This window comes from Anoplophora glabripennis, unplaced genomic scaffold (genome assembly GCF_000390285.2).
Source record: "Anoplophora glabripennis isolate ALB-LARVAE unplaced genomic scaffold, Agla_2.0 scaffold170, whole genome shotgun sequence".
Taxonomy (NCBI): domain Eukaryota; kingdom Metazoa; phylum Arthropoda; class Insecta; order Coleoptera; family Cerambycidae; genus Anoplophora; species Anoplophora glabripennis.
This window is the reverse complement of record NW_019416299.1, coordinates 332,629-350,749: the sequence shown is the minus strand read 5'-3', so window position 1 is coordinate 350,749 and position 18,121 is coordinate 332,629. Positions and strand designations below refer to the sequence as shown.

The following is an 18,121-nucleotide window of genomic DNA, read 5'->3' as shown; positions in this document are numbered from 1 at the left end:
GACCCTGACTTTCAAGATCATTTGAAGGTCAAATTTAATTTTTTTTAAATAAAATAGCGCAAAATTTTACGTTTAGATAAGTAGGTTCTTACAGCTCGTTTACGTGTAGATAGATACATTCGTTTACGTTTAGATAGGTACTTAAAGACCTTCTTTTTGTTAAGGTCGAATTGAAGGACGCCCTCCGATATCCCCTTCCGAACCCAACAACTTTCCTAAGGGTTATTTTCAGACTGACGAAATATTCAGGTACGTGTTCGGAAATATTTGTATTCAGATATCTCCGAACATGCTTGATGTAAACAAACGAACTATTGTTAATAATTAATTCTCAATTAAAGACAAATATGCACGGAGTTGGCTTACAAATTTGTCAACCATAGGCGGAGGAACTGGGGGGAGCTACGTCGTTAAGAATCTCGTAATTTCGACGCCACTGAGTACTTTGGAAAAGCGATTAAATACACTTAAATGACAACAGTAATTTTGATAAAGAAAAAGGTCGCCCGCTTTATTATGAAATAAGCCACTTTGTGGTTATTATCTTTTTAAATATAAAATAATTCTGAAACTAATTATTTCGCAAAAAAAATGTACAGGAATTTTAAATGCAGTACAACCAGTGACGGCTGCTGCGGGGGGCTCTGGGGCGGCTCCCCCCTAGAAATTTTCACTGTGCAGTCAATTTATCTCGGCTTACAAAATTCATTTGAAAAACTCTAAATACTTGGGTTCCTCTTAGCTCGCTCCTACATCTGTAAAGTGTTTACAGCGGTGCTCATGGTTACAGTCGCGCAGTATTGAGACACCGCACCGTAACCAAATACTATTCAAGCTTTTTTTTTTCTTATTAAAAGTAATTTGTTCAGGTGTTGGTGCGTGAAATTGTGTTACTTAACGTATTGCTTCTTGTGTGTTTTTTAAAAGATTGTAAAAGTTTAAGTTGATTGTAAAGACAGACTAACAGTAAAGTCATTAAAAAATCAATGGTACTAGAAATATCAAGCTTTAATGAATAAATTGGAATTGAAAACTTTATTTCGGACAAAAGCACAAGAGTGGACTTGCTTTCACTAAAAAAAAATTATGTTGAACATATTTTCCCTATATTTCAATAGTACTTAAAATAAAACCGTACAATTATATTCAATTTTTTTTTTCGATACTTTGAACCTAAATTTTTCCGCCTTCCCTGGTATGGAAGTGCCGCCACTGGGTACAACATTAAAAGCGCAAAATGATAAGATATTTTTATTTATTTGAGGAATAGCTGCCTCCTAAAAAAAAAAGTAAAAGTTCTACGTGGATTGTTACTTAAAATCATCCGTCGAACAAAAAAATCTCCAACGCTTTAACAAACAGTTTTAGAGACATATTTTTTCCACTTTGACCTCATCTAAGTCCTAAACATAATTAAAATATGCGTTGTGATGTCATTATGAGAAAATTTCAAAACCAGTCCCAAGATATTGACTAAAATTATTTATTTATAGCATGATTTCGTTTTTTGCACCTGTGAAAAAAATTTAAAATTAATCTAATAAGTCCTTGTGTCAAAAAGACCAGTGAAGGGTTATTTTTGGAAAACAGTTTTGCCTAATCAAAAATTTCACACTGAAAAATCAGACAAATACAAATTGCACTTCAAAAATCTATGTTTTCGTCTTCTGACTTTTCGATTTTAATTATTTTTCACATTTTAAATTAAAATGTATGTTTGTTCCATTATTACTTACTTCATCTTTTAGAATTTGTAGCCAACAAAGTTCCAAGGTCACAGAATAATTTGTAACACATCTTTCACATCACTGAAACAGATTGAACCCAATTTTGGAAATACTCAGAGTTTCAAAATTCTAGGACCCTTTAGTGACAGTACCTCCCATCTCCGTCGTTGGTTGATAGATTCAGTGAATTAGTTTTATAATTAATTTAATTGAATTAATTATACCACTAGCTCAACTTTCGTCAATTCAAATCGAACGCCCTTAGAGATATTTTATTAATCAGGACCTTGTGTCTCAAAAACCAGTGGCTTTAGTTCAGATTTTCTTGTGAAGCGGATAACGTGTGAAGCGGATAACGATATGTCACTTGAAACGTCAATGGGCATGATTAATGCTTTTTGGTTCCCAAAATATAAAATTTCCTGAAATTACGACATAAAAGTAAACAACGCCCTATATAATTATTATAGGAAGCAACAAATTTCCTTTTTTTATTGTTATCTTCATGGTCTGTTTTAACAAAACGCTTCATAGATTTAGACTCCTGTGCTAGCCAAACCTTTTTATATGCTACAGTGTGTAAAAATATACTTATGTTCGATTCTCAAAATTGACCGTTGTGTTTTTTTTTTCACCCAGAACAGGGGTCAGTCCTGAGTGAAATATCTGGCTTAACCTGTGGCGCTACGCTGTGCAATAATGATGATATTAAAGCGCCTTTTAGGTCGTCCATTTTACATTTTTTATAAAAGTAACTCGTAGGGTTGTTGCGTATTTCTTTTGTCATATTTGTACAAAATCCAGACATTAAACATGTTCCCCGAAAACTACTAGTTTTATTCAAGGAAGAAATCGGGCATTTCTCGAGTTTTCTTGTACAGACCGACACGAATAAGTTTGCGTCTGAGTTAACCCCGCTCACAAAACCGCACTGTACACGGTTAAAATTGGTCCTTTATACTTTTTAGATAAGGTAAGTTGGGTCAGATCTGCCAATTTTGACTCCAGAATCTCCCATTACTGTATTAGACCAGGAAAATTAGCGAAAATAAAAGAGAAACTCGAAAAAAGTTCTATACGCGAGATTATTGTAAAATTGTCTAAAGGAATATAATACAAGACATCTCTCATATCTCGTGAGTCAAAAAATTTTATTAGCTAACTTTTCTATTTAAACAAATAAGTGAGGAAAACAGTTTTTTCACTTTGCAAGGAAAACCATCAATTTTAGCGAAAAGTGACTCTCAGACAGCTTGTAGGGAGTAAAATTATCTACAAAATGAGACTTGTTAAATTAAAATCGGGTAATAAACAAAAAAGTTATTGCAAAATTTTTTAATTTGTTTATAACTATCTCATTTATTGTTAAAATTTTATAAAACCTATGACTAGTTGAGGATTTTGTCATACTTCAAAAGTGTATGAAAATTGGGCACTGTAGGTTAATTTTACATTTAAATCGTTATTAAATAGCTAACAAAATATTGAAAAAACAAGTTTACTTTGCCTTAATTTGTAAAAAGAATAATTTTTTAAATGAACGATAGCTTCATTTATTTATTAATAATAGTAAAATAATTCCGAAATTGAAATTTTAATTAATATTTCGTTTAACAATAATTGTTGTGACATTTTTGTAAATTAAAAGAAATTAAGTATAAAAGATGCATTTTTTCTGGGGTTCAGGGCTATTCTACGAATTCGTAAATATGCCCATTGTTATTTTTTCGTCGAGCTACCCCGGTTAAAAAAAATAAGTTTCTACGATCAATAGAAGCCGAGATATTGCAAAATTTACAGCGCGCATCAATTTGATTTGGAATTAACTTGGACGAGCTTCCCCCACCACCACGCCGCCGGCCGCCGGACAGTTTACTTAGCGAGTACCTTCTCTTTAAAGAACTCGTGAGTCGTTAATTTTCCACATTTTTCAATGCAATTCACGGGAAATCGTAGTTCACGTCGTAAACTTTATTTTGTGAAAAATTCAAGTCTTAATATTTATAAACAATTGCGCTACGATTTAAAAAAAAAATCTTATCTTGGCTCCTGTTGGTCGTAGAGGGTACTGTTTTATTTTAAAACTGTATTTTTTGCCAGCTATCCATTCCATCTATTTTCGGTGAGTTAGCTTAAATAGCAACAATGTTATTCAAATTGTTTATAAGCGAAATGCACAATTTGAGAATGTTAATGTCAAAAAAACGGTGATATTTTTTAATAGTTCGCTTAATTACGTCTTTAAGATTACAATGTCGCTTTCAGAATCATGTTTGGTTGAAAATTAACGCCTGTACAGAGGCTTAAAGTTCGTAACTTTTGGAGCCTCCGTTATAAACAAATAGAATTGTGCGAAAACTATTACACCTACAGAAATGCCCGATAAAGTTCGACAGCCAAATTCTAAAGTGCTGCTATAATAAATAGATATTTCCATACACCTGCTGAATCGATTTGGCGAATACATTATTCTCGCTGATATTTATCGTTATCGATGATCTTATGTAAATATGTCAGTCGTCGTGGATGTCCCACTGGCGAAGCGACGTTCGACAACAATATCTTCCAAACTAGAAGTACTCCTAAAAAAATTAGTGTAAAATAAATTTTATCTATAACGATGTTACAATATCATACAGTCATACACTTAAGAAAAGGAACTGATGAATCAGATTCAAATATTATCACTCATAAAATTAAACCATAATATTATAATAACCACGAGCAATGTGCTGTTTCAGTCTCTAATTTCTGGAAACAATATATTTTCAGTCTTAGTCCCCTAGAGATTAAATGTCAAAAAAAAAAACAAATATGCATTAACCCAGAACAGAGGTTCAAGGTTATTTGACATTTATGTTATCGGAGTGTATTACCTGCACGCAAATAAATTGGGTTGAATTAAAATCGCATTTAACTTAACTATACATACTGTGTGACCCACAAGGAACCAGGACGTTTCTTCAAAATTAGAGTGGCCTATAAAGTAAAGATATTTATTTTTGTTCACGTATTTTATCGTTTTTATTTTGCCAAAAAACACGCGAGCTTTTCACTTCATGGATAAATTTCTTTTATCTGCTCCCACCATAATAAATAGACTATTAATACATTATTTTTCAGGAGGTTAGTGGATTTTACCGTAGAAGTGGAAGCCTCCCTAGGGAAAAATAGAAATATTATTTGATGAACGTTAAATTTTTTTAATTATTATGAATGAATATTTATAGTAATTGTACAGTTATTACATTTAGTAACATTTATAAAATCTGGATAATTATTCCCCTCGCGTTTACTAATTGTCACATTTTTCTTAAAAGGATTTGACCACTCCATTTCACTCATCGGAGGCTCAAAATTATCTGACTGTTCCACTAAAACAGCACGATGCGACGTACTACTAAAACCTGGAGTTGAAGTGTCATTGTAAAGAATCCTGTTGGCTATTTCATTTTTGTTGCTTAAACTGTCAGCAACATAACTTTCTGCAATTGCGGCTGATTTCCATCCACCATGTCTCTTGATTGCGAATACATCAACTCCTGTATTAACCAGTAACGTTGCCGATGTTCTTCGGAATGAATGGCGCGAATTGATAGCGCATAAAAAAGCGTGAAATTTCAGTTTTAATTTCCAATCTAATCTTGATATATTTCTTGAGAATTTCTAGGTAACAAGAAAAGAAGGAAGCGGCCGACCTAAAAAGCTGACTGAAGAATTAAAAGAAAATGTCCAACAAATAATGGAAAATGCGCCAAGAACTTCTGTACGTGTTTTATCACAAATGGTGGGAGTATCAGTCGGTACCTGCCACACAGTGTTAAAAAAAGATTTGCGTTTGTTCTCCTATCGTTTAACTTGTCAGCAGCAAGAACTTCATGAAGTTGATTTTCCGCGACGGGCTGTATCTTGTGAATGGTTTTTAAACAACTACGGTGAACTTCATAATATCACCTTTTTTTCTGATGAAGCCTAGTTTCATTTAAGTGGTTACGTAAACTCACAGAATATGAGAATGTGATCTTCTGAAACACTAGATAACTTTTTTGTCGAGGGCCCTCTACACGCTCAAAAAATTGGAGTTTGGTGTGCTCTCAATCGAAGGCGGATTTATGGACCTATTTTTTTTAATGGTACTCTTACTGTACAAAGGTATAGAGAAGAAATTATCGCTCCTTTTGTTAACCAGCTGATGGAAGAAAACGAAATTACAAACTTTTACTTTCAACAAGATGGCGCAAGGGCACATACGGCAGGCGAGACGATGAATATGTTGAGGGAAGTTTTCCAAAATCGACTAATAAGTCTCAATGCTGAACATGAATTTCCACCGAGGTCATGTGGTATTACGCCGTGTGATTTTTTTTTGTGGCCTTACCTTAAAAACACTATTTTTGAACTGCCTATTCCTGATTTAAACCATCTGCAGGCTCAACTTATAGAAAAGATTCGTGAAATTAACAATACCCCGAGCATCTTAGAAAATGTCTTTAATTCTTTGAGGAACAGGTGTGAAAAGTGCTTGAAACAAGGAGGGGGACACTTTCAGCAGCTGCTTTAATTTATTGTTATAACAAGGAGGGGGACACTTTCCGCAGCTCCTTTAATTGTTTGTTATTGTTATCACGATTATTCTTTAAAATAAAGTTATATAGTCATTAACGTTATTGAAACTGACAACTGTTATACAGCTCGTTGAGAAATGAGGTTAAGTTGGTCGCTATAAGCTACTCCCTACGTCCAATGTGTCAGAGCCAACTTCGACCACGTTTTTATTTGAACGCTCGTTATATTATCTATTTACCACCACTAGATTGCATGCTTTAAGGTTCACTTCACTGTTGATAGGTATTGCCAGAATATGTCGCGGATCGTATTGTATCGTCGTAAGTTGCAATACCGGTACAAAATATCGAGTATCGGAATGAGAAAAACCGGTACCTAGAAAAATCGTAGGTACCGCACGAGCATTCTAGTGGCGACCAAGCGTCCCGAATTTGTTTTCACGAAATCTGGCAACCCTACAAAGAACCCTAAGTGATATTACAACATACCAAAATAAATTAAATGATTTTTACATGATTTTAACAGCAGATAAATATATTCTTGTTGCAACAAATGCGTTTTTTATGTGGTAAGTATCTAAATTTGATAAAACAAATATAAATTACTTCTACGTACATTTTTTTCTACAAAATTGTCTAGACTTAGTACCTGCCAAAGCATACTAAGGAAGTATAACTAATAGGTAATAAAACTTTATGGGATTATGAGATATTCTTCTTTCAACATCAGCTTTCTCATTTGTTGATCACTATTGTAAACAGTAATTACTTTTATGAAAAATTGTGAAACCGAGTTTTCAAAAATAATTTTATCTTTACAGCTGATGATAAATATCGACCTTATATAAAATATTCGACGAAAATGTCATAATGTTGCATCAAAGTACACCCGCATGAGATCATACTGAGATCTTTAGATTTTACTAGTTATTCTTAATTCCTAAAACCTAATTTTGAAACGAAGCTTTCAATAAAGAAGTAAAAGAAGGAAAATAGTAGTCGAAACTAGGTAGAAAAGAAAATAAATATTTACTTACCGAATTAAAAACACATTTATAACTGTTTGTAGTATACAGGGTCGGAAAGTCCCCATGGTTCATCAGCTGTTACGTGAGAGCGATAAAGTAAGTCATAGGAATCCGTGCGATTTTTCCAGAAAAAGTTATTGTTGATAAAAAGTTTTGCTTATCTTGGGAAGCCATGGGTAGTAATCAAATCTGTATCAAAACATGCAAGGCGTCCAAAAAATTTCAAAATGTGAAGTTTCCCCCAGGCAAAGTACTTTTAATTTTCGTTTTCGTTAAAAACTATATTTAACAAAGTTGTTCGAGAACTCAACAGTTTATTAAATACGTTGTTTAGTCAAAAAAGAAGAATAATCACATTTTGCTTTTCTCGAAAAATCAACAATAAACAAATTTCCTATCAAAACGCCATCCTTTGGAGACACATTCTAGTAAACACTCATCAGGGTAAAATGTTTGTTCTAGCACAAAAAGCAAACATTAAATTATCCTGAAACTATTTATTTTCGCTTGGACAGATCGATACCCAGAGGAAATATCCTGGTAAAAGGTCAGTCTAGGCATTTTCGCTCCAGCAATACTGTCGATCGTATTACTATACCCTTTCTAATTTTTTTCAACCCTCACCGATTGATCACGGAGATGGTTTAGACTGAGTGAACCCTGAGAGAGGTCGAAGTTTTCAAAATGTTGTTAATGGAGCGACAATCACACTTGGGCTCGTGGTAGACGTCGGAAGATTGCGGCAGAGACTGACCTGACCCTTGTTATCAGTCGCAGACGATAAGAAGTTATTCGAAGAGTTTGTCAGTGGTAAGAATTTCCTAGGTCCATACGGAAGAAGTTAGCGGTGTTAAGTGTGAGGAAGATTTATCGGTAAACAACACAGGTAAGTGCCAGTTTGTTATATAAAATGGTGAATTCGCTGGTTTAACTATCTAAGTCGTTTTTTAATTAATTTCTTGGTTAAATTTTATTAAATCCCAAATAAATTACGCTCAAACCATGCCATAAGTTCGTCAATTTTGCTTTTTCTCGTTTTTTTTTTTTGTAAACTTCGGTGCTAAGATGCCTACACCGAGAAAAGAATTTTACTGGGAGAAATAAAATTTAAATCATTTCTTTGTATTTGACGAATTAAATATATCTTTGGAGGCAAAAGGAGGTTTATTTTAATGATTTAAATTAAACTAAAATATTTGCCGTTTACAAATAATTATTTTTATCTCGAAAAAGTTTAATGCCATTTTAAAAGTACCTAATATGAATTTTGTTACATTTATTCATACAAGTATGTAAAAATATATAGTTTGAAAACTAATAGACCAAAAAAATTGCCAAAATATTTAAAAAATATCTTGGAGATTTATAAATTATTAAAAAATATTTTATATTTTTTATATTTATATGTAAAAAAAATGTGTGTGAAAAGAATATTTATAAAATGGAATAATTTAGAAACTTGTATTATAATTTTACATTTCTCCCAAAAAATATATGGTTTAAAACCAATCAACTGGAAACAATTTTTACAAAAATACATATATTTCATGTGTTTTTTGACCAATTTCAATAGATTCATACACGTACAAAGATTGAGCACTGTTAAAAAAAACTGTAAAATTGCCACATTTATATGTAAAACATATGTATACTGAAAATTAATAGACCGGGAAAAAATATTTGAAAAATGTCTTGTAGATTCATACCTGTGTATGTAAATATAACAATAAAAATTTGAATTATTAGAAACCGGTATATTCATTATATCTACATCGCAAAAAATGTGTTTTTAAAATTAATAAACCTGAAAAAACGGTTTGCAAAAATAGAGTTTTCACTTTTTTTTTAATAATTCTAATAGATTCATACCTGTAAGCAAAAGTAGAACTTGAAATTATTAAGAATTGTTAACGAGCTGTAATTCTGTTACTTTTATATCCAAAAAATACGTATTTTGAAAACGAATAGACCAACAAAAACGAACCAAAACGTTTAAAAAGTATTTTATAGATTCAGATCTGTACTTGTAAATAGAGAAACAAAAAATTAAAAACTGTTAAAGTCCTGTATATTTGTTACATTTATTTTACAATAAATGTGTTTATAATAAATTGTTTTTTTAAGTCTTGTTTTAAACAGTTCTAATAGATACATTTATATAAAAACAAACACAAAAGATTCATACCCAAATGCATAAGTAGACCAAGAGAAGATTAAGAATTGTTAAAGAGCTGTAATTTTGTTATATTTGAGCAAAAAATACGTATGTATTTTGAGAACTACTACTAGTCCAAAAAAAAGGTTTAAAAAATACATATTTTGTAGATTCAGATCTATGTTTGTAAATAGAGCAACAAAAAATTAAAAACTCTTAGAATCCTTTATATTTGTTGCATTTATACACAACAAATGTGTTTATAAAATTAAGAAAATAGATTTTTATGTCTTATTTTAAACAGTTCTAATAGATTCATACCCATGTGTGTGAAAAAAATACGAAAAGTTTGAAAACTGTTAAAAACTTGTAGTTATGCAAAAAATGCGTATTTTAGAAACTAATAGGTAGACCAGAAAAAAACATTGCCAAAACATTTATGCAATATCTTGTAGATTCACACCTGTGTATGTAAATAGAATACCAAAAAATTAGACACGTTAAAAGCCTGTATATTCATTACATTTATAGTAAAAAATGTGTTTTGAGAATAACACTGACAAAAATTGTAGTAGATTCATACCGTTGTATGTGAAAGGAACATTTTTTGTAATTTCCTACCAATCTATACAGGGTGAAACAGAAACGCCAGACTCAAAAATTTTCAAAATAAATATGGTTTTGTTATATAAATACTTTTTCTTGAGACACAAACAGTTTAATAAAAGTTAATTTTTTTATACATTAAAAAAAAACGCAGATATACACAGTTAAATTTGGTTTTTCTAAGGTTAACACAAATATAAGAAAATTATTGACTAACAAATCTTTGAATAACAAAAAATTAAAAATTTTGTGGACTAATTCAACTCTCCTGAATAAATTTATACAATCTATTTCTTAGAAAAGGTCATGTCTTATCATCCCAATGATATTTAACTAATTTTAACAAGCATACTACAAGTTGACTAAACAAGTTGTAATGGTCAATAACATTAGATAAAATGATATATATTGTATTTAAATTTTATTTGTAACTTCTTTAAAATTCCAACGGATTATTATCTATTATATTTCTACAGTCTTACTCTAGATTTTTTTTTTCTACAGGTAAGGATGTTTCTTGTACAAATGCTCCAGTAAAGATGTAATGATTATTTTTTAAGTTTCTTTCTACTTATTATACGAAATTCACAGTGTGCTTTTTGTTATAAATAACCGATGCTCGTCATCAGCGACTGCAACATTTTAAAAGAATTCATGAGAAACGTGAAATATACAAAATATATTCATTTACGTATTATTAAATTAATTAAACCAAAGGTAAAAGATATGTACGCGTAAACTTTTAAAATCCGCGAAAATAAGTATTGCTGAGGCAAACAAAACATTAGTGGTATATAAAAGGTGTTTTTTTAATTTTAAGTGCAGATGATTAATATTGATTAACTAAACCAATATCATTATTTATTTCGCTTAATACCCGAGATAAGACTGCTTTTGATGCGAGGATTATTTGGAAATAATCAGCTCGAAAAATCTAAAAATAATAAACGGAGGGATGTGACTCAACCGCGATAAGAAACATGCAGTCGAATTTATTGGGGATAAGTTCGAGACAAAGGCGTGAAAAATATTTCTAGATATTTATTAAACGAAAGTTTAACGTGACATCACCCCATTAAATATTATTTTAAAAAAATAATGTATATTTTACAGGTACGAGATGACCACCAGCACAAACCTCAACTATGTAGTTCACTCAGCAATTTTCCTTTCACTATTCAGTTTGGGTAAGTCGCTCTTTAAAAAATTAGTCACACAGTCACAGCTGGAATACGAGAAAATAATTTCAAGTGGCATATGTATCGCGTCTTAAGATAATGTATCTTTTTTGTCATCAGAAAGAGCTTTTAGGAACTAGTCCTCAATTTTCTTAAAAACAGAACGATTGAAGTGATTTATCGTCAGTTGACAAATTATTTAAATCGGTTTTGTGTTTACAAATTCTTGTGTCAATAAATTGGTCATGGGATTGGCGCTACTTTGTGGCACCTTTTGTCATGTTGACTAATTTAAAGAATATGTTATTTTAGAATAAAAATAATGATAATAGCAAACCACAAACTATAGACCAGGGTCGATAATTTTTGAAACCAAAAAAAATTATAGTAGGATGAAACCCATTGGAAAAGAAAGATAATATAACAAAAATAAAAGGAAAAATAATTTACGGGCGATCTGAGGTCGGGAAGGGGTAGGGGGTGAGTTTTTAAGGGTAAAAAACAGTTTCCCTTGATTTCCAGAAAAACTACAAGTCTTATGGAAAAAAGTTAAATGACAAAGTTGTTGTAATAAAAAGATCTACAACTTTTGTATTTACACTTTTTTCACATAACCTCAAAATTTATGTGAAAAATTCAAATAACCAAGTTGTTGGTTTTTTATTTTTATCTTTTACAAAAAAAAATTTTGTCTTCACGAAATTTGGTGAAAACTTACCTATTTATGTCCCAAACACGCTGTAATTTTTTTGATTTGAAATATTTATTTTTTCACCTTATTTTTACTTAATATCGAAAAAGCACCCTAATTTTCAATCGAAAATTCTCACTTCAAAATATCTGCTTTTTTAAAAACGTCGGTGGGCTTTTTCTTCGTTGAAATCTCTACTTTCTGATGGTAAAAAAAATATATACATTACTATGGTAAGTTTTCTCAGGAAATGCAAAGAAACGATTCTACAACTTTCTCAAAATATTGTAGATGTCTTATTAAATATTAACTTTATTAACTTATTTGGTTGTTAATTATAATAGTATATTTCGACTTGTAATTTTTTTGTTTATCAATGTAACATGGAATCTTACGTTTTTCGAGTAATTAAAGTGTAAATTTTAATAAATAGCTCAAAATTGTACATAATGATTAGAAAAAAATTTTCGGATTCAAGTTCGTTTCTTTGCATTTCCTGAGAAAACTTACCGTAGTAATGTATATATTTTTTACACCATCAGAAAGTAGAGATTTCAACGAAGAAAAAGCCCACCGACGTTTTTAAAAAAGCAGATATTTTGACGTGAGAATTTTCGATTGAAAATTAGGGTGCTTTTTCAATATTAGTAAAAATAAGATGAAAAAATAAATATTTCAAATCAAAAAAATTACAGCGTGTTTGGGGACATAAATAGGTAAGTTTTCACCAAATTTCGTGAAAAAAAAATTTGTTTGTAAAAGATAAAAATAAAAAACCAAAAACTTGGTTATTTGAATTTTTCACATAAATTTTGAGGTTATGTGAAAAAAGTGTAAATACAAAAGTTGTAGATCTTTTTATTACCTACAACTTTGCCAGTTAACTTTTTTCCATAAGACTTGTAGTTTTTCCGGGAATCAAGATAAACCGTTTTTTACCCTTAAAAACTCACCCCCTTCCCCTTCCCGATCTCAGATCGCCCGTAAATTATGTTTCTTTTCATTTCTGTTATATTCTCTTCCTTTTCCAATGGGTTTCATCCTACTATAATTTTTTTTCACTTTTTACCATTTTTGAAGGCCTAAGCACTGGTCTACTATGACAGACTTATAACTTAGACCGGACTAACATAACTGCAGAGTTATGTTAGTCCGGTTAGTAGTTTTTTGACACCCGTATACATATATATTTTTAAATGGGATGTTATTTTATTTATACTGCCACCGCACAATTTTTTTTGTCACACTGTAGATGAGTCGACACCACTCATCTACATCATAGATATTTTTTTATATTCTTTCCGACCATATAAAATTTGTATGCTTTTGAATAACGAAATTTTTGAGAAAAAGTGAGAAAACTTTCAGCCTTTGACATTTGCGGTGCTCGCTTTCTAACTCGTATCAAATAGAAGGCGCTGGAGAAACAATTTTGCATACTGCCATCTGTCACATATCGATTTGTTTGAATTGCTCTCACCTATCAACTTATAACAAAATGAATGATTTTAATGAATTAGTTGATATACTGCGGGTTTATTACGATTGCAGAAAAAACGATGTAGCTATTTTAGTAGTTTAGTAAACTTAAAGCAAATCTAAGACAGTTAAGGTACAGGAAAAATAATATGTATGTAACAATAACAAGATTAATAAACAAAAAATTGTACAAACAATATTAAATGCAAACAAAAAATGTAAAATGAATAGTGAAATTTAAAAGTACTGTTCAAACTGTTGTCCATCTATTTCGATACGTAATTCGCATCTTCGAATTACACTTCTAACTACATTTAATTTAACGTTATGTGGAATATTATTTATTACAGTACTAATTCTGTCTCTCAACAGTCTCAACTGATGCAAAGGTATACAAATTTCATATGGTTGGAAAGAAAATAAAAAAATCTATCAAGACCTGCAAAAACATATATACAATCTCATTTAAAAAAAATATCTATGACGTCACCACTCATTTACAGTGTGAAGAAAAGAAAAATTGTGCATCAGTATAAAGAAAATAATACACAATTTAAAAATATGTATTTATATACGTTACAGGGTGTCCAAAAATGGGTAGCCCGAGCTCGGCACTTATATAATCAAACAGACTGTATACATGTCAAATAAACGAGTTCTGAAAAAACATTGTTTAATACACGGTTGAGTGTTTAACTTTAGTTGATATTCGAATTTTTTTAAGGTCTCACCATCGAGTGCTTCCAGTGCAACTCGGTGGAGCATCCTGGATGTGAGGACCTGAAGGTGAACGACACAAAGAGCCAGTATTACAAAAAATGCGATGGGGACTACCAGAAGCAGGAGCCGTTTTGTAGGAAAGTAGAAACGGAAAGTAAGAAAAAAAATTAATAAAACACATATGTGGGGTCCCTAAAATAAATGCCAAATAGTTATTTACACCATGCTGCGTGGTGTATAACGTTTTATCTGCTCCCACAGTTCTTCATGACTCATGAAACAAATATTAGGTTTTATTTTTTGACATTTCTTAATGTTTTTGGAAACTAGAACATCCTGAAACATATACAGGCCATTCATTCCGAAGAACATCGGCAACGTTACTGGCTAATACAGGAATTGATGTATTAGCAATCAAGAGACATGGTGGGTGGAAATCAGCCACAATTGCAGAAAGTTATGTTGCTGACAGTTTAAGTAACAAAAATGAAATAGCCAACAGGATTCTTTACAATGACACTTCAGCTCCAGGTTCTAATAGTACCACTTCTACGGTAAAATCCACTTACCTCCATAAAAACAATGTATGTAATAGTCTATTTACTATAGTGGGAGCAGATAAAAGGTTTTGTACACACACCACGGACACAAACAATGATTACTGACAGTAACAATATAGATTTTTCAATAATGATATAACTATTTTATATCATTTCATAACTTATAGTTACTTATTGTGCTAGATTTTTTCTATAGCGAATTTTAAAAGGAAAACATTAAAAAAAATCATTCCAATCGCGCGCTCCAAAAATATATTATTACTGGGTCTCACTTTCGATAGTAAACATGTTTAAGGTGGATTAAAAGTGAGAAATTAATGATTTATCGTTATTTTTTTTTTAATGAACGTATTTTTATTAAAATAATAATGTATAAATAAAAGTCCTTAAAATACTAAGCCCGCTGATTGCACCTACGTAATTGGCGTAGATATGCGATTAAGCGTTAAATTAAAGGACAAACAAATATTTATTGAGAGCTGATATTTATCACATATTTAATAAAATAAATTTCTCAATATCTCGGTCTTACGTGTGTCAATTATCCGTCGGGGATCCACGTCGATTCTGTGTCTGTAACTAGAGAACTTTTCGGTACTGTTACTCTCGTAATCATTGATTTGTGTTTTAAATATAACTATACATTTTGTATATATGTATTTATAACACAGGGTATAACACTAGAACGTATCAAAAAAATAAAGATCACTTAATAATAATTAATAACGTAATAAATAATTAATAATAGTTATAGGTGTAGAAATTTAAAGAAATGATATAAACAGGGTGTGCCAATATTCCGCGTGCATGCAGTTTCCACGGTTTCCTGCGATCAAAATAAGCAGGCTTAACTAAACTTACACCGATAAAAATTTTGTGTAAAATTATAATTATTTTGATGCCACAATAGGTAATATAAAATTACATACAAGTAAACTACTTTTTGTGTATCTAATTCACCCAAAATGTACATTTGCCTTTTCGATATACAGGGTGACTCACAAACGGTGATCAAAAATGAAACCTCGTATTCTTTGACGACTTTTAAAGGGAGTCTTTCCTATAAAGTATTTATCTAGGACGCTACAGGGTGTTAAACTTCAAAAAATATTTTTAATTTTTTTAAACAATTTAAAAACTAGTAAGTGAAATAATTTGAAATTGGGCACATGTATTTATGTAAACTTTGTCCAAAATCTGAGGGCTTTTCCTAAAATTTACATACTCCAGTGGCGGAGATACAGGGTATCGGTAGCATATTTTTCTAAATAAAGTAGTACTCCACTGCTTTACGGTAACAACCATGATATTTTCGGATTCGTCTTTCAATTTTCTACAAATTACTACTCTCTTATTCTTTTCGAAAAAAACCTGATTTTCGAGTAAAAGAGACGCACTAATAATTCGGTTATTTATTCGAATAAAGAAATTAATAACATTAGTCATCATTTCAATGATTTTATTTGAGTAAATACTCAAAAATATCTCCATTTCCACGAATACAGGCCCGACATCTTTTTAGTAACGAAAATGTAATTTGTTCGAAATTTATTGTTGCTTGAATCTGATGGAAAGCATTATTTATTCTTTCTTCTAACTGCTCAGAATGTCAACGTTGCTATCGCAGCCCACTATGTAATTTTAAAAAGTATTAGATTCGAATATCGAATTAAGTTTTACTCGAAAATCAGGATTTTGTCGAAAATCTAAGACAGTAGTAATTTGTAGAAAATTGAAAAACAAATCCGAAAATATAATGATTGTTACCGTAAAGCAGTGGCGTACTATTTTATTTAGAAAAATATGCCTCCGTTACCCTGTATCTCCGCCACTGGAGCATGTAAATTTTAGGAAAAGCCCGCAGATTTTGGACAATGTTTACATACATACATGTGCCCAATTTCAAATTATTTCACTNGTGGCGTACTATTTTATTTAGAAAAATATGCCTCCGTTACCCTGTATCTCCGCCACTGGAGCATGTAAATTTTAGGAAAAGCCCGCAGATTTTGGACAATGTTTACATACATACATGTGCCCAATTTCAAATTATTTCACTCACTAGTTTTTAAATGATTTAAAAAAATTTAAAATATTTTTTGAAGTTTAACACCCTGTATCTTTTTAACGAAGCGTCCTAGATAAATACTTTATAGGAAAGATTCCCCTTAAAATTCACCAAAGAATACGAGGTTTCATTTTTGGTCAACGTTTGTGAATTACCCTGTATAACAAGAGAGAAAAACCCCTTAATTTTTACACATGGTAGTATTACATCCTGCACATTCACAAACGACTCTAAACTAACTAGACCGCTTAATAAAATCGAAAACTCCTTCTAATGACAAAAAAAGAACTTTTCAATATTGGCTTAACTGTAGCCTAGAATTTCTTCCTTTTTCCAGTCATGAACGTGGAGGACAGCGCCAGGATCTACAGGAGCTGCGGATGGATCCGAACTGGGAACTTCACGATGAAGGACTTTTGCCGAAAAGCTGACACGGATTTCATCAAGAAGAGGCAGTGTCAGTGCTACTCAAACGCTTGCAACGTTTCCGACAGAATCACGCCTTCTTCGGCGTCAGTTATTATCTTGGCAATTCTTCTAAATGTATTTCGACAATTAGGCCTTATTTAGTTTGTAAATAAATAGAAAAGACCGGTTACAAATTTGTAGGTAGGTAATTGAAGCTGAATAAGTACGAGAAGCTAAACTAAACTTGTAAACCAAATCAGTGAGATATCTACCATATTTTTTAATTTGCAGAGAAATTGATGCTGACAATGGTGTAATAAAATGTTATATTTTTAGAAAACAATTTGTTTGAATTATTATTATTTTTTTGCTCTTTCAGAGGTGTTTGAAAAATTGTTAAAAACCTACAGACTTACAAGGATTTTGGCAGCGGTGGAAGGTGGAAATGACATTTTCTACTTTTTCAGAATTGTATTTAGCTTTTAAACAGGGTGTGTACTAAATTTCAATCAGGTACCACGCACATTAAAAAGTCTCGATCAAAATTGAAAATTGCTGTGGATTAATATGGTGGCGCCATCTATTCAATAAACGTTCAATTAATTTTCCAGCGTATGTGAAACAGTTACAGTTGCCTACCTGCTAAAGAATTCTTACGCAGTTTAGTGCAGTTTTTGGACGATAGATGGCAGTAAGGATATTTGAAACATGTTTTGTGTTTGAAACTATCTAATGCAGCTTGATTAAGAGCAGGATTACGAGAGCTAAAGTCGTAACACTTCTTAGATGGCGATTGGATGCCCTTTTCCTAATTTCTTGCATAAATTTGAGAACCCAATTTTCAGACGAGAATCTACTCGTCGGTAACTCTCCATTAATAAAATCTAGCCATTCGCCAGTAGATGGTACTGATTAGCATACATTAAATAATGCAAA

General features: G+C 31.4%; 1 protein-coding gene across 1 annotated transcript; it reads left to right on the top strand.

Annotated features, from left to right (window-relative positions):
• The first annotated feature begins 8,023 nt into the window (after nt 1-8,023).
• On the top strand, nt 8,024-17,522 carry LOC108903963. The gene is made up of 4 exons (XM_018706315.2): nt 8,024-8,206; nt 11,195-11,268; nt 14,154-14,303; nt 17,115-17,522. Exons 2-4 carry the CDS (start codon nt 11,202-11,204, stop codon nt 17,345-17,347), a joined length of 450 nt encoding a protein of 149 aa, XP_018561831.1. The 5' UTR covers nt 8,024-8,206; nt 11,195-11,201; the 3' UTR covers nt 17,348-17,522.
• Nucleotides 17,523-18,121: the final 599 nt, after the last annotated feature.

Bases quoted from the DNA above. Each gene is read 5' to 3' on its own strand.
- LOC108903963 (XM_018706315.2), top strand. From the start codon at position 11,202: ATGACCACCAGCACAAACCTCAACTATGTAGTTCACTCAGCAATTTTC. The intron at 11,269-14,153 runs GTAAGTCGCTCT...AATTTTTTTAAG, and splicing joins CCTTTCACTATTCAGTTTGG to GTCTCACCATCGAGTGCTTC. The intron at 14,304-17,114 runs GTAAGAAAAAAA...TCCTTTTTCCAG, and splicing joins TAGGAAAGTAGAAACGGAAA to TCATGAACGTGGAGGACAGC.